This window comes from Globicephala melas, chromosome 1, assembly GCF_963455315.2.
Source record: "Globicephala melas chromosome 1, mGloMel1.2, whole genome shotgun sequence".
Lineage (NCBI taxonomy): Eukaryota > Metazoa > Chordata > Mammalia > Artiodactyla > Delphinidae > Globicephala > Globicephala melas.
This window is the reverse complement of record NC_083314.1, coordinates 45,252,091-45,274,687: the sequence shown is the minus strand read 5'-3', so window position 1 is coordinate 45,274,687 and position 22,597 is coordinate 45,252,091. Positions and strand designations below refer to the sequence as shown.

General features: G+C 38.7%; 2 protein-coding genes across 8 annotated transcripts in view; one reads left to right on the top strand and one right to left on the bottom strand.

Moving 5' to 3' along the window:
* RNF2 (ring finger protein 2) overlaps positions 1–22,597 on the top strand; it is a 101,536-nt gene that overhangs the window by 59,006 nt on the left and 19,933 nt on the right. The window lies entirely within an intron of this gene.
* Positions 17,736–22,597, bottom strand: part of TRMT1L (tRNA methyltransferase 1 like) — a 36,684-nt gene continuing 31,822 nt past the window's right edge. For 2 of the 5 annotated variants that reach the window (XM_030873048.3, XM_030873051.2), the window contains 3 exons: positions 22,042–22,104; positions 19,577–19,703; positions 17,737–19,473 (listed from right to left, as the gene is read on the bottom strand). In XM_030873048.3, coding sequence (XP_030728908.1) covers positions 19,221–19,473; positions 19,577–19,703; positions 22,042–22,104 — 443 coding nt within the window. In that variant the 3' untranslated portion in view covers positions 17,737–19,220. Of the gene's footprint in view, positions 19,474–19,576; positions 19,704–22,041; positions 22,105–22,597 lie in introns of all 5 variants that reach the window. The other 3 variants (XM_030873049.3, XM_060295364.1, XM_060295363.2) reach the window with 3 other exon arrangements.

The window sequence follows — 22,597 nt, the reverse complement described above, 5'->3', positions numbered from 1 at the left end:
CTCAAAAGCAGATTTGAACTGGTAGAAATATTCAGCAAACTTGAACAGAAGTATCAAGAGGTATCAGTTGAGAGTGTCCTCTCAGAAAAAAAGGAAAGGAATAGAAACTAACACAACATTGTAAATCAACTATACCCCAATATAAAATAAAAATTAAATTAAAAAAAAAAGGAATGAAGGGGAAAAAAAGCTGCAGAGATCTGTGGGACACTGTCAAGTGTATTAGCATAATTGGGGTCCTAGAAGGAGAGAAGAGAAAGGGGCACAAAGTGTATTTGAAGAAATAATTGTGCAAAACTTTAGAATTTTATGAAAAAGAATCCGCACATCTCAGAAGCTTAACTAATGCTAAGTAAGACAGACTTTCAGAAGCAGCAAGAGAAAAGTGATCGCATACAAGGTATCTTTAGTAAGATTAACAACTCACTTCTCATGGGAAATCATGGTGGCTGGGAGAGTAGTGAATGACATAAAAAGCACTGAAAGAAAAAGACAGTCCACCTAGAATTCTGTATGCCACAAAATTATTCCTCAAAATGAAAGAAATTAAGATGTTCACACATAAAAACAGAACAAATTTGTCACTAGCAGACCTGCCTGCCTTACAAGAAATACTAAAGAATCCTTTAGGCAGAATTGAAAGGTCATTAGATAGTAAGTTGAATCCACACAAATAAGTAGCACTGGTAAAGTTAACTACATAATTAAACATAAAGGACAGTATATTTGTATTAGCTTGGGCCGCTATAACAAAATACCATAGACTGGATGGCTTAAACAGAATACATTTGTTTCTCATAGCTTTGGAGGCTGGGAAGTCCAAGATCAAGGTGTGGGTAGCTTCAGTTCCTGGTGAGGGCCCTCCTCCTGGCTTGTAGACAGCTGCTTTATCACTGTTTCCCTGCATGGTAGAGAGAGCTCTGGTTTCTTTCTCTTCTTATAAGGACACTAGTCCCATAATGGGGGCCCCACTCTCATGACCTCATCTGAACCTAAGTACCTCCCGTAGGCTCAACCTCCAGCTACCATTACATAATGGGTTTGGGGAAGAGACATTCAGTCTGCAGTAGTACTTCTTATTTGTAAGTCTTCTGATTTAAAAGAAAATCACATACAGTAATAAATATGAGACTGTTGAATGGGTTATAATGTGTATAGTTGTAATTTGTATGGCAATAGCATAAAACATCACGGAGGGAAGAGCTATATTGGAGCAAAGGTTTTATTGACTATGGAAATTAAATTGGTGTTAATCTGCAGTCAGATTATTTTAAATTAAGATGTTATCATCCCTAGCACAACCACTAAAACAATAACTCCAAAATTAGTAAAAGGAATTAAAATGGTATATAAGAAATTAACATTTAACACAAAAGAAGGCTGTAATAGAGGAATAGAGAAATAAGACATAACAGAGAAGACGATAAGCAAACTGGCAGATACAAATCCTGTTACTATGAATTACATTGGATGTGAATGGACGAAACAGTCCAATAAAAGGCAGTTGGCAGAATGGATTAAAAACATGCAACTATATTGCTGTCCACAAGAGACATGTTTAGTTTCAAAGAAACAGATTGGTTGAAAGTAAAAAGGTGGAAAACCTCAACAGAAACCAAAAGAACCTAAATAGCTATACTAATTTTAGACAAAAGAGACCTTGGGCTTCCCTGGTGGCGCAGTGGTTAAGAATCTGCCTGCCAATGCAGGGAACATGGGTTCGAGCCCTGGTCTGGGAAGATCCTACATGACGTGGAGCAACAAAGCCTGTGCACCACAGCTACTGAGCCTGTGCTTTAGAGCCCACGAGACACAACTCCTGAGCCCGTGTGCCACAACTACTGAAGCCTGCACACCTAGAGCCCATGCTCTGCAGCAAGAGAAGCCACCCAATGAGAAGCCCACGCACCACAACAAAGAGCAGCCCCCGCTCCCCAACTAGAGAAAGCGCAGCAATGAAGACCCAACACAGCCAAAAATAAAGAAAAACAATTTATTTAAAAAAAGAGACCTTAAGACAAAAATTGTTAGTAGAGACATAATCATTTATAATGATAAAAGAGCCAGTCTTCAGGAAAATGTAACAATTGTAAATATGTGTCCAGCAAACAACAGGGCCCTAAAATACATTCCCAGATGAGGCAGAAAGCAGCATAATTGAAGGGAGAAATAGACAATTCAACAATAATAGTTGAAGTCAACACGCTGTTTTCATAGTGGACAGTTTAACTTGGTAGAAGGTCAACAAGGAAACAGACTTGAACAGCACAGTAAACCAACTAGACCTAACACAGCAAGAGAAAACTTTACCCAACAATAGTAGAATACATATTCTCAAGTGGACATAGAATGTTCTCCAGGGTCGGTGATAGGCTAGATCATAAAACAAGTCTCAGTAAATTAAAAGAAAAAATTATTCAGTTTATGGACTTTGGCTACAATGAAATGAAATTAGAATTCCATAGCAGAAGGAAATTTCGTTAATTCGTAAATATGTGGAAATTAACCAATACTTAAAAAAAGGTCGGAGGAAATATCAAAAAGCAAATTGGAAAATATTTTGAAGTGAATGAAAATGAAGACACAACATAGTAGAACTTATAGGATGCTGTGTTTAGAGGGAAAATTACAGGTGTAGATATTAACAAAGGAAATCTCAAACTAATAACCTAACCTTCCACCTTAAGACTGTAAAGAGCAAACTAACCACAAAACAGGCATAAGGGAGGGGGGAACATTGAAGCAGAAATAACTGAAATAGGTCATAGGAAAACAAAAAAATAAAAGATGGTTCTTTGAAAACATCAACAAAATTTACAAACCTGTTGAGAAGACTCAGATTACTAAAATCAGCAATGAAGAATATCAACTACTGACGTTATAGAAAGAAAAATGATTATAAGGGAATAATATGAACAGTTGTATGCCAACAAATTAGGTAACCTAGATCAAATGGACAAATTCCTATAAAGACACAAACTCTGAAACTGGCTCAAGAACAAATTGAAAACCTGAATAGATTTATAATAGATTGAATTAGTTACAAAAAAATAACAACTTCCCACAGAGAAAAATGGCCAGACCCAAATGACTACACTGGTGAATTCTACCAAATGTTTACAGAACTAAAACCAGTCCTTTGTAAATTCTCGCAAAATATAGAGTATACTTGTTAACTCATTCTGTGAGGCTAGTATTTACTCTGGTACCAAAACCAAAGGCATCACAAGAAAGGAAAACTACAGATCAGTGTGTCTTATGAATACAGACATGAATCTCAAACAACAACAACAAAAAGCCCTACTAGCATGCCAAATCCAACAACATATAAAATGATTAATGTAGGACATCTGATTCTAGGAAGATGGAGTAGTATTTTCCCAGAATAGGCAGACAGAAAATCAATTAGTCATTGCTAAGGGCTGGAGAAGAGTTGAAAATTATGGCTATGGGGTTTCTTCTTGGGGGAATGAAAATTAGTAATTCTGAAGTTGGTGATGCTTGTATAACTCTGAATATTTAAACCCCCCTGAAACAATTCCTTAAATAATATTTTAAAAGGGTGCATCTTATGGTAAGTGTCTTATATCTCAATAATGTTATTTATTTATTTATTTTTGTGGTACGCGGGCCTCTCACTGTTGTGGCCTCTCCCGTTGCGGAGCAACAGTCTCCGGACGCACGGGCTCAGCGGCCATGGCTCACGGGCCCACCCGCTCCGCGGCATGTGGGATCTTCCGGACCAGGGCACGAACCCGCGTCCCCTGCATCGGCAGGCAGACTCTCAACCACTGCACCACCAGGGAAGCCCAGGTTGTTATTTTTTTAAATGACTCCCTTTATAGAAGACAAATGGGTCTTCAGTTACAGATATAACTTTCAGTGCCATTCAGCATACTTTTAGTCTAACCCTACTTGCCTTTTGGGCCCAGTTAAAATTAGAGATGTATCTTAGATGGTGTCTAAGGTTGCTTCCAGCTTAAACATTTAATGATGCATTCTCATGCTTACAAACAGCATGTTTTCTTATCACAGATGATTTATTTGGTATAAAACTGTGACCTTTTTGAATATGGCTATACATTTTATTACTGTTACAGAAATTCTCCTGTAGCTGCTATGTGTTTGAAAGTTTACAGCTAGAAACCACAAGCTTCCTTTTGTAATTTTGTTTAATTAGGAATTGATTTAATAAATGAGTTGTGTAGCTAATCTGTGATTATTTTAGCAGAATGTAATTGAAGAGCTCTCTTCAGTGTTCTTAAGTTATACCAAATTTCTTTCAAATGAGCTCCTCAAAATCTTAAGTGGTATTCTTTCATTGTGTATAGCCCTTAATACCAGTCTCCACTTCAGGTGGCTGGTTTAGTTTGCTAGGTCTGCCATAACGAACAGACAGATGGCTTAAACAACAGAAATTTATTTTCACACAGTTCTGGAGGTTAGAATTCCAAGATCAAGGTGTTGGCAGAATTGTTTCTTCTGAGACCTTTCTCCTTTGTTTGTAGATGACATCTTCTCCTTTTGTCATCACGTGGTATTTCCTCTGTGCATGTGTGTCCTAATTTCTTATAAGGACACCAGTCATACCAGATTAGGGCCCATTCCCAGTGACCTCATTGAATCTAAATTATACCCCTTAAAAGACGCTATCTCCGGGCTTCCCTGGTGGCACAGTGGTTGAGAGTCCGCCTGCTGATGCAGGGGACACAGGTTCGTGCCCTGGCCTGGGAAGATCCCACATGCCGCGGAGTGGCTGGGCCCGTGAGCCATGGCCGCTGAGCCTGCGCGTCCGGAGCCTGTTGCTCCGCAACGGGAGAGGCCACAACAGTGAGAGGCCCACGTACTGCAAAAAAAAAAAAAAAAAAAAAAAAAGACGCTATCTCCAAATATAGTCATTCTGAAGTACTCAGGGTGTTAGGACTTCAATATGAATTGGGGAGGGTGGGGGGGCACAGTTCGGCCCATAACAGTGGCTAATGCTTGTTATTGGCCTAGACACAATTTAGCAGGCAATTCCTAACGTAAAGATGAAAGCATACTACTAAATTATGCTAAATTTATCTTTTAGCAAAACATAAGATGGCCGGAGTCTTAGACTAAATTTTATTCATTTGGTGACCAGTAATAAAAATATATTGAAAGTACTGCTCAGTTGGCAAGTAAAAGTTATTTTCTAAAAGTGTACTTTTTCTGTTTAGTCAATGGATTAAATTTTAAACCAAACTCCATTAAGATGGTACCAAAGGAATACATTTTTTAAAAAATGAGTAAACTCAACAGGTCAAAGATAAGGATTTTGGAGACAGATGTTAGCTGTCAGCACATTGGGAAGACGAATGTTTTCACATGGATGGTGAATGGTCAGTGGTAACTGATAGAGCAGCATAAAGAAAGATCAGGAATGTCCACAGAAACCTTAAAAATTGGAGCCCTTGGACTGCTGGAAAAGATAAGGGTACAAAATGAGCATGAAAATTGGATTGGTTGAATGTGTGTATAAGGAGTATTTGGATCCACAGAAACCATCCTCACCACTAGAAGACTGCCTTTCCATTGTCCCATCAGGAGAAGGGTGATTGGTTCTCTATAAAATATGAGCCAGAGCTGTGTGAGACTTGGGACACCAGGCATAGCAGAGGGGGCCCCATCCTGAATGTTGAGATGACCCTGTTCCCTTCCCATACAAAGTCCCCAGAATGCTGGCATTCTGATGACCACTAGGTAGAAGACTGGAGGATTCCTCTTGGAGAAACCCACAATGACATTTGAGGGTAACCCAAACAAAAAAGTTGCACTTTCTCAGTCGCCTTGCAGTATGGTGCACCAGTAAATAGACTTGAATAGACCTTTGCACACTGAAATATAAGAAGCTAGCCCAAGTCACCAGGCATTTGAGGAAAGCCTCTGACATGAAAGACAGGCTGAAACTATAACAGATCAAAACTGATGAAAGATGAAAAGATGAAAAAATGAAAAAGATAATGCAGGAAGCAGAAAAAAACCCAACTTTAAAATCTCAGAAACTCGGGGCTTCCCTGGTGGCGCAGTGTTTAAGAATCCACCTGCCAATGCAGGGGACACAGTTTCGAGCCCTGGTCCAGGAAGATCCCACATGCCGCGGAGCAACAAAGCCCGTGCGCCACAACCACTGAGCCTGCACTCTAGAGCCCGCGAGCCACAACTCTTGAAGATCGCGTGCCTGGAGTCCGTGCTCCACAACTAGAGAAGCCACCGCAGTGAGAAGCCCGCGCACCACAACGAAGAGTAGCCCCCACTCACTGCAACTAGAGAAAGCCTGCACACAGCAACGAAGACCCAACGCAGCCAAAAATAAATAAATGAATTTATTAAAAAAAAAAAACCTCACTCTTAACATTCACAAATTAAAAATAATATCTTTTAAAGGAAATATGCGAGAATAAAAGAACTTGGAGATTATAAAATACAATAGGAAAAATGTTTAAGACCAACAGAAGTATTGGAATGCAAGTCAGATGCATCTCACAGAAAGTGGTAAACAAAAAGGTGGAAAATAGAGAAAAAAGTTTAAAAATCTATCTAGAAGGCCCAAAATTTAACTGTAAAAAGTTTTAGGAAGAGCGGAAAGGTTAAATGGAGAGGAAATTATTGAAGAAACAATGTAATAAAATGATTCAGAAGTGAAGGACCTGGGTTTCCAGATTGAAAGGACCCCAAGAGTGCCTAGCACAAAGAATAGTAAGAAGCTGCATATCAAGGACAGGAGCATGTGATAAAAGGATTCTGAAAGATCCAGAAAGGAGAAAACACATGCACATGTTCAAAGAGGTAAAAAAACATAGTACCAGGCATCTCAAAAATAGTATAAGAAAATTATATCCTTATCTTCTACAGTATTTAGTATATAGGAATTTAATAGGTGGTGCCTAAAATTGAATTGAAAATTCAAAATTGAAAATAAGAGGACTGTTAGTATATTACGTAGAAATAAGGAGTGGATCTTTGGCCCACTCGTTCCACCTCTAAGAATTTACTTAACTTGTGAAATAATGTATATGTACTACTTCGGTAAAAAAACAAAAACAAACAAACAAAATTTGCCTTCTGTTCTCATTTCTGTATGTGAATCTGATGTAACTGTGGCCAAGTGTCTTAGTTCCTCTACCCCATTAGCAGTGTCATCTGTAAGATGAAGGGGTTGATGTTGCCTATGGTCCTTTCTATCTCTAAAACATGAACTTTTATCTTTGAAAGTATGGAATAAAATCTTTACAGGGTTGAGCACACACTTAATAGATTCTTATCAAATGTATTGAGATTTTCAAGTTGTGACAGATTACTGAGAGAGCTCTGGAATTTAATGCAAGTTTACCTGTTATCTTCAAAATGTTGCTTGCAATGATTTTGCTGTCAATTGAGTCCAAAGTATAATGAATGGTTGACGGTTTCAGATATGGAAGATGCTCAGTAGGCCAGTGGTTAACCATAGTTTTGTAATAATTCTGTTCCTGAAGTTTCTATGGAACTGCCTTTAGTCAAAAGTTGACAATTAAACTTTACGTATGTCTATATTTCCTTTAATAAGGGTTGATCACCAAGTGGCTAAAAGCATGAGTACTGAAGTCAGCCTGGGATTGGATCCTGGCTCTTTCATTTGCCAGTTTTAGAGTGGAATTGGATAAATCTCATTGAGCTTTGCTGTAAGCTTATATGATATAATCTGTGTAAAGACAACAATGTGTAGTGCTAAATCTCACATAAATATAAGCTATTAAAATTAACATGTCACTTCCTAGGAAATGTTTTTACTTGGCAAATTTTATTCTCAGGTCTCTATCTGGGGTCCCCAACCCCTGGACCATGGACCAGTTAGAAACCAGGCTGCACAGCAGGAGGTGAGCGGCGGGCAAGCAAGCGAAGCTTCATCTGTATTTACAGCCGCTCCCCATCGCTTGCATCACTGCCTGAGCTCCGCCTCCTGTCAGTTCAGCGGTGGCATTAGGTTCTCATAGGAACGTGAATCCTACTGTGAACTACACATGTGAGGGATCTAGGTTGCGTGCTCCTTATGAGAATCTAATGCCTGATGATCGGAGGTGGAGCTGAGGCGGTGATGCTAGCGCTGGGCAGTGGCTGCAAATACAGATTATCATTAGCAGAGAGGTTTGACTGCACAGAGACCATAATAAATCAACTGCTTGCAGACTCATATCAAAACCCTATCAATGGGTGGCAAGTGACAGTCAAGCTCAGGGCTCCCATTGAGTCTGCATTATGGTGAGTTATATAATTATTTCATTATATATTACAAAATAGAAATGAAGTGCACAATAAATTTAATGTGCTTGAATCATCCCGAAACCATCCCCCCTCCCCCTGACCGCGGTCTGTGGAAAAATTGTTTTCCACGAAGCTGGTTCCTGGTGCCAAAAAGGTGGGGGACGGCTGGTCTACATGATCTAAAATTCTCTCTTCATAGGGGCTTCCCTGGTGGTCCAGTGGTTGAGAATCCGCCTTCCAACACAGGGGACATGGGTTTGATCCCTGGTCGGACAACTAAGATCCCACATGCCATGGGGCACACTAAGCCCGCATGCCTCAACTAGAGAGCGCGTGTGCTGCAAACTACAGAACCCACGTGCTCTGGAACCCACACCACGACTACAGAACCCATGTGCTCTGGAGCCCACATGCCACAGCTAGAGAGCACATGTGCTGCAACTAGAGAGAAGCCCGTGTGCCACAACAAAGAGCCTGTATGCTCTGGAGCCTGCACACCACAACTAGAGAGAAGCCCGCACGCCACGATGAAAAATCCTGCATGCCGCAACAAAGATCCCGCATACTGCAACTAAGACCCCATGCAGGCCAAAACTAAAATAAATTTTAAAAAAGTCTGGGGTGGAGGCAAGCCCCCTAGACCTCTTAAAAAAAAAAGAGTGATTCACTGGGGGCCATTATATAGTAATCTACCCCAGCACATTAAAAAACAATAATAAAAAAATTCTTTCTTCACAGTCAACTTCAATTGCATAAAATAGGTTGAAGAAGTTTACAGTTTTGGGATAACTCACACTTACAATTTACTCACATTTTAAAGTTAATAGTCTTATCATCCCCCCACCCCCACCCCCACCCCCAAGAGCCAGAAAAGGATCCTTGAGCTAGAAGAGGAGTTTCTTTGTAGAGTGGGGAAAGAGAGGCAACAGAGAAAGGGAACATGGCTATGATTGTAAAGCGGCGTGGGCAAGTGTAGACAGTCTTTCTTTCTAGATGTTCAGCTTTTGTAAACTCTTCCTGGGCCTTGTGATTTCCCTTTCCTAAAGAGTATGGGAGTCAATCTCCGTATGAAGTCTAACATTGTGAGATGCCCACTTTTCCAGCCTCCTTTGTAACTTTAAGGCTGAGATTGTTATAAAAGACAATTTGATCCTACAAATTGTGTGAATTTGCTGTCTTGCTGGGTCTCTTCAATGAGAGTAGAGACACTGGGCAGGAAAGATTGGCATTCTCAGAATTGGAATAAGAGTTTCAGAAAGATTTGGATGAATGAGTATCTTAAATCCTTAACTCCACTGAGCCTAACTTAAAATTGAAAGAAACTCCTTAGATATTTGCTGCCTTGGTGTATGACTGCTTAATAACCTCACTTCAGGTGGTTAGTTACCTGGGAAAAAGCAGTGTATATGTTCTGTTATCCTTAAAATCCCCCATTGTCTCCAGGACATACAGAAACAAAGTGTGACCTGAAAGAACGTTTTGCTTTTTTTTTTTTTAATCATATATACTGATATGCGGAGAATACCAGGGAAATAGATTTTGAGTATGCTGGCTCCTGAAGGGAGGAATGTAATTTTAAATTGGGTCAGGTTATCAATATGGGTATACTTATACCCAAGGTTAAGGCTCAGTTTGCCAGCTTGAACAGCTGGGGATAGTTCTGTTCGCTTGTTATTTTGACTCAGCAATGGCTTATCTAAATTGGAAGTAGGATGCTAGAAATTCCTTGATATAATGTAGAGAAGGGAAATCAAAGACTTAGGAGGGGGAATGTTGGGGAGGATTTATAATATGATCTGCTCAACCAAATCTCACTATATCCCTCCTGAGGGCCTGATTCACTCTGTTTACCAAGGCATTGAGAAATACACTGCTGAGCAGAGAACTACACCCTTGAGAAGCTTTATAGTATGTCTGTAGGCCATGAACGCCAGTGGGAGGTGCATACATTGAAATGGACTCCTTGATGCCGTGGCCGTTGCCAGAACTTCAGTGTGTCAGAAACCAAGTAGTTCCCTTAATGCTAGACTAGAAAGGTGGTGTAGTTACTATAATAGGCAGTAGGACTAACAGGGTGGTCAGTATAGTCTGTTTTTCTTGGGTTTGGCTAATTGATTGTGTGATCCAAAGGACAAAAGTGGTTCTGTTTGATTTATATAACTGAAAACTATAGATCTGACTTGAGCCAATATTGTAGTCACCATCTCTTACCCAATTCCCAGGCCCGATATTTTTTTTGCGGTACGCGGGCCTCACTGTTGTGGCCTCTCCCGTTCCGGAGCACAGGCTCCGGACGCGCAGGCTCAGTGGCCATGGCTCACGGGCCCAGCTGTTCCGCGGCACGTGGGATCTTCCCAGCCCAGGGCACGAACCCGTGTCCCCTGCATCGGCAGGCGGACTCTCAACCATTGCGCCACCAGGGAAGCCCCACAGGCCCGATTTAATGCCTATTCCCAGAGCCTTAACATCGCAAGTATAATATGTATGTTCCTCTTAATCTTCTCCAAAGTAACCTGTGGCCGTTTACCAGAGCAATTATGCAACAAGGAAATAAATTCCTAGACATTTTGGGATTACTGAACTGGTCTTGAGTTAGTTCTAATTTGTGGGAACCAGAACATCATGCATTTATTCAGAGTGGAGGCTTATGAAAGTCAGGTGATAAAATGGAGTTTTAACCCATATCTGCTACAGTGGCCCCTAAACCCATCTCTTGGTTACTTCCCATTCATTTCATGAGTGTATGGTTAAGAGTATTAACAATAGCAACTAGCAGAGTCAACACACTGGTTTCCTCATGGTGGAATAGGAACTGGTTTCTTGTGTTTACCAAATTTTAATGGAGGGATACAACTGATATTACTTTACAATGTGATCAACATTTACAGTGTCCTAAATTGCTACTACTGTTAAAAGGTATTTCCTCTTTAGGTTGGTAAAATACCTTAACAGAGTTCCAAACTACTTCCTACCAAACTTTCTTTGGGAAATCTGCCTGTATATGTGATATTAATACATATAGATATGTAAGTGATTCAGTATTTTTACAGATTATACTCCATTTAAAGTTATTCCAAATGGGGCTTCCCTGGTGGCACAGAGGTTAAGAATCTGCCTGCCAGTGCAGGGGGCAAGGGTGCGATCCCTGTCCGGGAAGATCCCACATCCTGCGGAGCAAATAAGCCCGTGCACCACAACTACTGAGCCCACGCGCTGCAACTTCTGAAGCCCGCGTGCCTAGAGCCCGTGCTCTGCAACAAGCCACCGCAATGAGAAGCCTGCGCACTGCAACGAAGAGTAGCCTCTGCTCGCCACAACTAGAGAAAGCCCGTGCGCAGCAACAAAGACCCAATGCAGCCAAAAATAAATAAATCGAAAAAATAAAGTTATTCCAAATGCCTATATTTCCCTGTGCTGTACAATATATCCTTGTTGCTTATTTTTTTTTTCTTTTCCTTTTTTAAAAAAATTGGAGTATAATTGCTTTACAATGTTGTGTTTCTGCTGTACAATGAAGTGAGTCAGCTATATGTATACCTATATCCCCTCCCTCTTGGACCTCTCTTCCACCCCCCCTGCCCCATCACACCCATCTAGGTCATCACAGAGCACCGAGCTGAGCTCCCTGTGCTATATATAGCAGGTTCCCACTAGCTATTTATTTTACACATGGTGGTGTATTTATGTCAAACCTAATCTTCTTCTGGGCCTCCCTGGTGGTGCAGTGGTTAAGAATCTGCCTGCCAATGCAGGGGACACGGGTTCGAGCCCTGGTTTGGGAAGATCCCATGTGCTGTGGAGCCGCTAAGCCAGTGAGCCACAACTACTGAGCCCGCATGCCTCAAGTACTGGAGCCTGTGCACTGCAACTACTGAAGGCCATGTGCCTAGAGCCTGTGCTCCACAACAAGAGAAGCCACCACAATGAGAAACCTGCGCACTACAGCAAGGAGTAGCACCCGCTCGCCACAATTAGAGAAAGCCCATGCACAGCAACGAAGACCCAACGCAGCCAAAAGTAAAATAATTAAAAAAAAACCCCTAGTCTCCCGGTTTGTCCCACCCTCCCCTTCCCCCCTCAGATGTCCACATGTCTGTTCTCTATGTCTAAGTCTCTATTCCTGCCCTGCAAATAGGTTCATCTGTACCATTTTTCTAGGTTCCATATATATGTGTTAATATATGATATTTGTTTATCTCTTTCTGGCTTACTTCCCTCTGTATGACAGACGCTAGGTCCATCCACATCTCTACAAATGACCCAATTTTGTTCGTTTTAATGGTTGAGTAATAGTCCATGATATATATGTACCACATCTTCTTTATCCATTCCTCTGTCGTTGGACATTTAGGTTGTTTCCGTGTCCTGGCTATTGTAAGTAGTGCTGCAGTGAACATTGGGGTACATGTGTCCTTTTGAATTACGGTTTTCTCAGTGTATATGCCCAGTAGTGGGATTGCTGGGTCATGTGGTAGTTCTATTTTTAGTTTTTTAAGGAACCTCTATACTGTTCTCCACAGTGGCTGTATCAATTTACATTCCCACCAATAGTGCAAAAAAGTTCCCTTTTCTCCAGTATTTATTGTTTGTAGATTTTTTGATGATGGCCATTCTGACCAGTGTGAGGTGATACCTCATTGTAGTTTTGATTTGCATTTCTCTAATAATTAGTGATGTTGAGCATCTTTTCACATGACTCTTGGCCATCTGTATGTCTTTGATGAAATGTCTATTTAGGTCTTCGGCCCATTTTTTGATTGGGTTGTTCGTTTTCTTGATACTGAGCTCCATGAGCCCTTTGTATATTTTGGAGATTAATCCTTTGTCAGTTGCTTCGTTTGCAAATATTTTCTCCCATTCTGAGGTTTGTCTTTTCATCTTGTTTATGGTTTCCTTTGCTGTGCAAAAGCTTTTAAGTTTAGTTAGGTCCCATTTGTTTATTTTTGTTTTTATTTTCATTACTCTAGGAGGTGGGTCAAAAAGGTCTTGCTGTGGTTTATGTCAAAGAATGTTTTTCCTCTGTTTTCCTCTAAGTTTTATAGTGTCTGGTCTTACATTTAGGTCTTTATACTTAATAGATTGTATATCTTTTTTTTTTTTTTTTTTTTTTTTTTTTGCGGTACGCGGGCCTCTCACTGTTGTGGCCTCTCCTGTTGTGGAGCACAGGCTCCGGATGCGCGGGCTCAGCGGCCATGGCTCACGGGCCCAGCCGCTCGGCGGCATGTGGGATCTTCTTGGACCGGGGCACAAACCCGTGTCCTCTGCATCGGCAGGCAGACTGAATCACTGCGCCACCAGGGAAGCCCTCCTTTTTATATATTATTGAATTCAGTTTGCTAATAGTTTATTGAGGATTTTTGCATCTGTATTCATCAAAGTTATGGCCTGTAATTTCCTTTTTTGGCAGTGTCCTTTTCTGGTTTGGGTTTCAGGGTCATAGTGTCCTTGTAGAATGAACTTGGGAATGTTCAATTTTTTGGAGTAGTTTGTGAAGGATAGGTATTAGCTCCTCTTTATATGTTTGGTAGATTATCCTGTGAAGCTGTCCAGTCCTGGACTTCTGTTTGCTGGGAGTATTTTTAAATTGAAAATTCAATTTCACTACTAGTGATTAGTGTGCTCAGATTGTCTATTTCTTCCTGATTCAGTCTTGGAATGTAGTATGTTTCTAGAAATTTGTCCATTTCTTCTAGATTGTCCAGTTTGTTGGCATATTGCTGTTTATAGTATTCTCTTATGATTTTTCTCTGTGGTATCAGCTGTTATTTTTTGTTTCATTTCTTATTTTGTTTATTTGGGTCCTCTCTTTTTCTTGATGAGCCTGGCTAAAGGTTTATCAGTTTTGTTTATCTTTTCAAAGAACCAGCTCTTGGTTTCACTTATCTTTTCTGTTGCTTTTGGTTTTTTTGGTCTCCATTTTATTTCCTTTCTGATCTTTATTTCCTTCCTTCTCTGCTGACTTTGGACTTTTTTTGTTCTTCTTTTTCTAACTCCTTTAGGTGGAAGGTTATGCTCTTTCTTTGTGATTTTTCTTGTTTCCTGAGGTAGGTCTGTATTGCTATAAACTTCATATTAGAACCGCTTTTGCTGTATCCCATAGATTTTGTCTAAGGGATTTTCTGATTTCCTCTTTGATTTCTTCATTGAGCTCCCCCACCCCCAGTAGCATGTTGTTTAGTCTCCATATGTTTGTGTTTTTCCCATTTTTCTTCCTGCAATTGATTTCTAGTTCCATATGGTTGGGAAAAATGCTTGATATATACTTTCTGTCTTCTTAAAGTTGTTGGGACTTGTTTTGTGTCCTAGCATGTGACCTGTCCTGGAGAATGTTCCATTGCACATGAAAAGAATATATTCTACTCTTTTGGGATGGAATGTACTGTAGATATCTGTTAAGTCCAACTGGTCTGTTCGGTCATTTAAGACCACTGTTGCCTTATTGATTTTCTGTCTGGATGATCTGTCCATTGATGTAAGTGGGGTGTTGAAGTCCCCTACTATTATTGTATTATTGTCAGTTTCTCCCTTTGTGTCTGTTAGTATTTGCTTTATATATTTAGCTGCTCCTGTTTTGGGAGCGTATGTTAACCAGTGTAATATCCTCTTTTTGTATTGGTCCCTTTATCATTATATAATGCCCTTCTTTGTTTTTTGTTATAGCCTTTGTTTTAAATTCTGTTTTGTCTGGTATGAGTATTGCTACCACCACTTTCTTGTCGTTTCCATTTGCATGAAATATTTTTTCATCCCCTCACTTTCAGTCTTTGTGGGTCTTTAGCTCTGAAGTGAGTCTCTTGTAGGCAGCATATCAGCCACCCTGTGTCTTTTGATTGGAGCATTTAGTCCATTGACATTAAAGTAATTATTGTTAGGTATACACTTATTGCCATTTTATTACTTGTTTTCTGGTTATTTTTGTTATTTTCTTCCCTGTTCTTTCTTTAGTTTCTTCTCATGTGGTTTGATGATTTTCTTTAGTGGTATGTTTGTGTTCCTTTCTCTCTTGTTTTTGTGTATCTATTGTAGGTTTTTGATTTGTGGTTACCATGGGGTTCAAATATGTTGACCTATATCTATTTGTTTTAAATAGTAGTCCTTTAAGTTCAAACACATTCTGAAAAGATCTTTTTTTTTTACTACCTTCTCCTACACTTTGTATTTCTTATATTTTACATCTTCATGTTTATCCCTTTACTGGGATATCAAGTATCCCAGTATCAAGTATCAAGTTATACTTGATTTTAATAATTTTTTTGTTTTTTAGTCTTTGTACTAGCTTATTTAAGTGGTTGATACTCAGCTTTTACTACATATTCGCCTTTACTAGTGGGATTTTCCTTTCCTATAGGTAATTCCTTCTTGTTATAGCCTTTTCTTTTCCACTTAGAGAAGACCCTTTAACATTTTATTTTAGGGTTGACTTAGTATTGATGAATTCTTTCAGCTTTTGCTTGTCTGAGAAATTCTTTATCTCGCCTTCAATTCTAAATGATAATCGTGCTGGGTAGAGTATCCTAGGTTGCGGGTTTTTCCCTTTCATCGCTTTAAATATATCATGCCACTCCCTTCTGGCCTGTGGTTTCTGAAGGAAAATCAGCCGATAGCTTTATGGGGGTTCCCTGGTGTATGACTGTTTTTCTCTTGCTGCCTTTAGAATTCTTTTAACTTTTGCCATTTTTAATTTTGATATATCTTGTTGTGGGTCTCTTTGGATTCATCTTGTTTGGAACTCTTTGTCTTCCTGTATCTGGGTATCTGTTTCCTTCAGGCTTTGGAAGTTTTCAGCCATAATTTCATTAGTACATTTTTGATCCCTGTCTCTCTTCTCCTTCTGGGACCCCTATAATGTGAATGTTGGTACACATGATGTTACCCCAGAGATTCCTTAAACTGTTTTTTGTTTTTTTAGTTTTTCTTTTTGCTTTTCTCATTGGGTAATTTTCATTAATCTATCTTCCCAGATCACTTATGTGTTCTGTATCACCTAGTCTGCTGTTCATTCCTTTTAGTTTGTTTTTCATTTCAGTTATTGTGTTCTTCAGTTCTGACTGGTTCTTTTTTATATTTTCTAGTTCCTTTTAAAAATTCTCACTGTATTCATCTGTTCCTTTCCCTAATTCAGTTAGCATGCTTATTACTAATGCTTTGAATTCTTTATCTGGTAAATTGTTTATTTCTGTTTCATTAGTCCGCCCCCCGCCCCCAGCCATTTTCTCTTGCTCTTTCAATTGAGACAGATTCCTCTCTCCTTATTTGGCTTATCTTTCTCTGTCCCTATGAAATTAGGTGTGACAGTTACCTATGGCATTCTTGAAGGGGTCCTTATGTGGGAGTGTCTCTATATAGTCTGCATGTTCTTTGGTGGGAGAGCTGTATCTGACATAAACACAGGTCACATCTTTCTTCAGTGTGTGCTGGCAGTTATCACCTTGGTGGGAGGTGGGGCTGGAGATGGAGGGGCTAGGGCTGGAGTCAGGTGTGAGGCAGGGCTTCCCATGTTCTCAGTGGCCTATCAGGGGTGGGGTCAGGTCCCAAGTTGCTGGAGCAGAAGCCCTGAGGGTCAGGTCTAAGCTGGCTTGGTTACCTTTAAGTGTGTGCTTTTGCCCCTCCCAGCACTGTCACCCTCACACCAGAGGGGAGCAGTGCTGGAGCAAGAGGTGCAGAAATGGGTATTCAGCGAGGGTCAAGGGTTGAGGTGCTGGCTATGGCAGTCTGGCCTGTCAGAGATCCTGAGTGCCTCTGCCACACTGCCTGTGCAATTGCTAGTAATGGCTGCCCCCCTCCCTGTTAAGACAGCCCTTAGGGTTTGAGCTGCCTTGGCATCTTATGGCCAGCTGAGCTTTTTCCTTGGTTGTGGCAACCCTTGTTCCAATGTGAAGATGTGATGCGAGGCAAGCAGTGCTGGAGTATCTGCTCAGCTCAGGTTGGGGGGTATACCAGGGCGTTCACAGGAAAGGAGTCAGCCACTCGAGAGGTTTCAAATTCAGTCTCCCTTTCCGCCCAGCTTTGCGAGCAGGTGAGTATCCACGTGCTCATGAGTGGACAGCAGCCTTCCCACAGCCCACCTGTTAGTCTCACTGGCCCTCCAACCAGCCAAGGGGGCTCATCTTCCCTTTGTTGGACCCCAGGGCTGAGGCATCCAATATGTGGCTTGAACCACTCACCCTGCAGGGAGGGCCTTTGCCCATGTAATCTCCCTTTTCCTCTGAGTTCCCTCCCAGGGTCACAGGTCCCAACCTGATTGCTTGTTTTCCCTTCTTACCTGTTTCTGTGTGAATCTTTCTTACAGCCTTGGTTGTACAGGAGTCTTTATGACAGTTTCCAGTTTTCAGTGAGAATTGTTCCACGTGTAGATGTATTTTTGAAGTGTTTGTAGGGGGAGGTGAGTTCCACATCCTCCTCCTCCTTCACCTCGATTCCTCTCCCCATACACATATATTGTAAATAATCAGATGGTCCATGTGCTGGTTTGTCTTACGGATTTATAGTAATTTTTCTTAAGTATACAAAAAATAGTAATAACTTTTTATTTCTTTTTGTGTTCTTTTGTGAGTTATAATTTTAACTGGCAGGAATAATAAAGGTTTTTTTAATGGTCATTATAGAGACTAATTTGCACTTCACCTGTTCCTTTATTTTACTAAAATTCTATTAATTGGAGACAAGAAAAAGCAACCTTCTAGGACTATGCTGTAATAACACAAAGAGATTTTCTTTTATTTCCTCTAAGTTAATATTCTATGTTGATGCAACCTAGACTATCTGAATTTCTATATATGTCATGGGAGTGCTTACATGGTGTATTTAAACCTTTCAGTTGTTACTCTCCCTTAATTGTCAAGCTTACTGCTTGTAAAAAGTTACTTCCTCTAACAAGGTAAATATGTATTAAATCCTTGAGACAAAAATCTAAATTTTTGGTATATCTTTTTATCCAAAGTCTTACATTCAAATGAAGCAAGAACAATATTTATTAATGGAAATGAGATTTTTTTCCAACTAATTTTCATAGTCATGTTAGCCTGAGCTACTTGTACAAAAAATTAGCACATACACACACCAAAAAACAAGCAAAACAACAAAAAAGCCAAACCACCCCCCAAAAAACAAGAAAATCCTCACTTCAGAAAGTCATAAGGTGACAAGTTTTACTCCTGAGAGGTAGACAACCAAGCAAATGAATATTGTACGTGCATTAACTGAGGCACTTGAGATCACCCAGTTTATTTAATTCATAACAAAATCTCTCTTCAGAATTTAGTGCCTGTGAACAATCACTATATAAGAACAGTGGTCTCAATTTACTTTAACAAAATCTTACTCTGAAGTTTAGTCATGTAGACCTTAAACTTATAAGAAAATGTATTTCTATCTCAGGCAATTATTTAATTTCTCAAAAGCTAGTAATGAAAGATCAGTGTGGGTAGAGATATGATTTCTTGAAATTGGGAATATATTTTAGCTTGTATTTGTGAAAAAATATATTAGTGACCTGAAAGGACATTGTTCCTCCTATTCTATTTAGGGTCATTTTAATAAAAGGCTCTGGCTTCATCTTATACACTACAAACAGAAAAACATAAATATCATGAATCAGTTTAAGTAGAGATGTGATTAAGTATAGTAAAGGATGGCTTCCATAACATAAATAAAATTCCAAACACTTTGCATGTGAAAAATTTCTGAGTATTAAACAGTGGGGTGATCTCAGTCACAAACTTGGCCTTCACGTGAAATGTTTTCATTAAAATTTTAAGTTTTCTTTAAAATAAGAAAAACTTGGAAAGCATAGCTCCCAAACCAGCTAAGTTAGAAACTGCTAATTTTCTGAATGAAAACAGCACTGTTTTTTTTTATTTTTACACAACTGAATTGAAAGAATAGAAAAAGCACTACAGTTGATATAGAGAACTATTAGGCCATCAACACAGACATCTGGGTACAAACTTCTTTTATATTTACCATCTTCTGCAGCCACTTGCTTCTGCTTTGTCATTCACTGACATTTCAACCGTGTCAGCTACTGTATCTTCGGACGCTGGTTGGACGTGGCCCTCTGACTGTCCTCCAGTGTAGGTGGGGGTGCTGTACTTTAAAAGGATAGATTTAAACTGTATTAGAGGTGCATCTGTACGGACACCCATCGGGTCAAAATGAGTTCGGCTTACTCGAAAGCCTGCTTGAGAAAGACAGCACAAAAACTTTTTTAACCTGGAACAAGGAAAGGAAAAAAATGAGGTTCTTGTACTTTTATTTAAATCACAATGTCATTAAAATATTAAATATATACACTGTCATTCACTGACTGTCTTACTTTGGCATATTCATTCCTTTAATGCTGTGTCTATGGATGTTGTAATAAAAGGGAGGATGTTCAGTATTCACATCAGTCTTTTGCCTCTTGGCTAAATTTGTGGTGGTTTCGTTACTTCTTCTCTTCCCTGAAACATACATATATAAACACAGAAAGTTAGCATTCCCTTAAAAATTACAGCCAAATACTTTTATAACTACATACTGTCTTCGAGTATAAATCCTCTGACACACACCATTTCAACCTATCTAATCTTAATTCTAGGCAGCTTTTATTGTAAGAATAATATATATTCTTGATACTTTCACTATCCTTCACCCATGTAATTTTAATATTTAACTGTTTGCTGAATCAGAACTTCTTTTCTACCTTCTTCAATTTTAAGCCTCAAGTCTATTTCCACCTTCTGTAGAAAGCCATTTATGAATTCTGGGCCAGCCATCCCACACTACACTACTCAGAGTTTAAGTTCTGTCATTTTTTTGTTTTCTCTGTTTCACATATTTAGGTCTTTTATGTGTATAAATCCTTTCTTCCCAAATTATATTCTAATCTAAGTTCCTAGGAATAATGTCCTTTATTTCTATACTTGTATTCTCTACTGAATGCCAATACAGTTGAACAATGCAGGTTTGAATTGTGTGGGTCCACTTCAACATGGATATTTTTTAATAGTAAAAACCACAGTACTACATTGTCCATGGTTGGTTGAATCTGTGGATGAAGGGCTGACTCTAAGTTACACATGGATTAACCCTGGGGTTGTTCCAAGCGTCAACTGTATTTGATATACAGTAGGTCTTCAATGAACACAAAACAAAACCAACACAAAATCAGTCTCAAGGGCTTGGATACAGGAATTTAAAAAGGTATAATGTATGATCTCATTGCCTACTTCTTACCGCAGTACTTAGCCTTTACATTTTAAGTGAAAGGCAGCTAGCAAGTTAAGTTTCTAGCAATGTATCCTTCCAAAAATCACAAAAGGAAGACAATTGAGATATCCAAGTTACTATGAGATTTTTTCTGAATGTTCAACTCAATTAATTATTTCTACAAGGATGTTATTATGGCCAAATTTTAAATTTTTATGAAAACTAACATTCACTTAAGCAAAAGTATTCAGAAGCAAAATTTGATGCATGAAAATGATAAACTGCAAAGATAAATATAAATTATTGTTGAACTGTTGCCTCATGACTCCCCCATTAAATCAAATAATTAAAACTTGATTATACTCTCACATTAAATCTAAGAAGATTTAGGAAAATCTGAGACTAAAAATCCGATATCAAACCTTAATAATTACTATCATCAGCAGTACATGGATTTTTTTTGCCTGATATTTTCTATCATGGAAGATTCTGTATGTTGATATACTAGTTTAGAATAATCATATAATTTCAGAGCTATAAAAGAACCTAAAGAGATTAGTCTAATTCCCTTAATTTATACATGAGAAAGGCTCAGAGATTTAAAATATTTTTAAAACTTATGTTTTACCTTATTCTAAAAAGGTTTTATGACAACTCTTTTGAAGGTGGGGGACCTGGCTGAGGTTATACAACAAATGACACAAGGAAGTAGAATGATGCTCTTAAATCTAATGTGCTTCAGAGTATACCATAATGCCTTTTTCTTCCTCCAACAGAGAAATTAAGGAGAATAAATCATTTAAGTGATTTGAATCTTCGCTAATTAGTTGAAGATGCCAAATGAACATGACTGTTGGCAAGAGTATGCAGTAATTACTAAACTGTAAGCTATTAGCAGGAGTTGAAATTTTCTTGTCTTTGAAGATCAACACTAAAATGTTGAGCAACTAATACAAAATTATAGCTTGTAATTATAGTCCTCTGTTCTTTCAGTCTTAACACTGTGTTTTCTTTTTACCTGTATACAAAACACATTTAGAATCTACCATTGTCTTTTTAAAACTTTAGACATTAAGGCACTGACATTATAAATCTTAACACCCTTTTGATATGAATTTGCAGTGTCTAATATAAGTAAATTTTAAAGTATGCACACACCCCAAATTGTAAGAAAGGCCACGTAATAAATTCTTATGGCCAGAGTATAGGGTCTTCTGGTTAATCAATGGAATTCCTATAAATCATATGTTGATGAGAAAGTTTATAAGAATTAGAATAAAATTTAATCTTAACTCTATAACCTTTATCAAATATAATTTGATCTTATTTTGGTTCATATGGTTCTTTAAGATCTTATAGCTCTTGCAAGGGGATCACCATATATTAGAGATGTGAACAAAGTACACATTAATAGAAACCTTGAACTGTGCAAATGCCAGATAAACAAGGTTGATTATAATTTTGTTGTTGGTGTAATATGAAAATGCATTTTGAAGTACGCTACCAAAGCAATCTCTTCCCTTCCAATTATCCTTCTGCTATGTGCCCTTTTGCACAGACACATACATACGCACACATATACATACATACCTTGTGCAATGTAATTATCTGTTGTGGTATCATCTGTAGTTTTAATAAATACACCATATTCTTCTTAAATAAAAACAAATGGAAATGATAAAATATTTTACAGAATAACAGTAAGCAACAATTCGAAGTTTAAATAAAAGCTTACTTAATTCTGTGCACACTGCTTTTATGAATATGAGATTCTGTGACCAAAACAGGCTACAAGAATTCATTTTTTAATCCTTTAATAAGAGCTGCTTCTTGTAATGACTCATGACAATGCTAGGATGTCTAACAAGCCCACCCTTATATCAATAGCCAGATAAAACAAAGGAGAAAAAACTTAGCTTTACTGAGTGATAAATGTAAAGCTAGTGTCCATGTCTTAATGGATATTACAAAATTTTTGGCCACACTATTCTGAGTGATCTCAGAATTCTCTCTAGAAAGTGGATGTAGGGTAATAAAATCACAACAGACTTTTAGTTCTTTTCATCTACTAAAATTTAAAAAATACATCTGTCTTAACAAAATCATTATTTATTTCATGCCCCTAATATAAACCTGAAGAAAACTA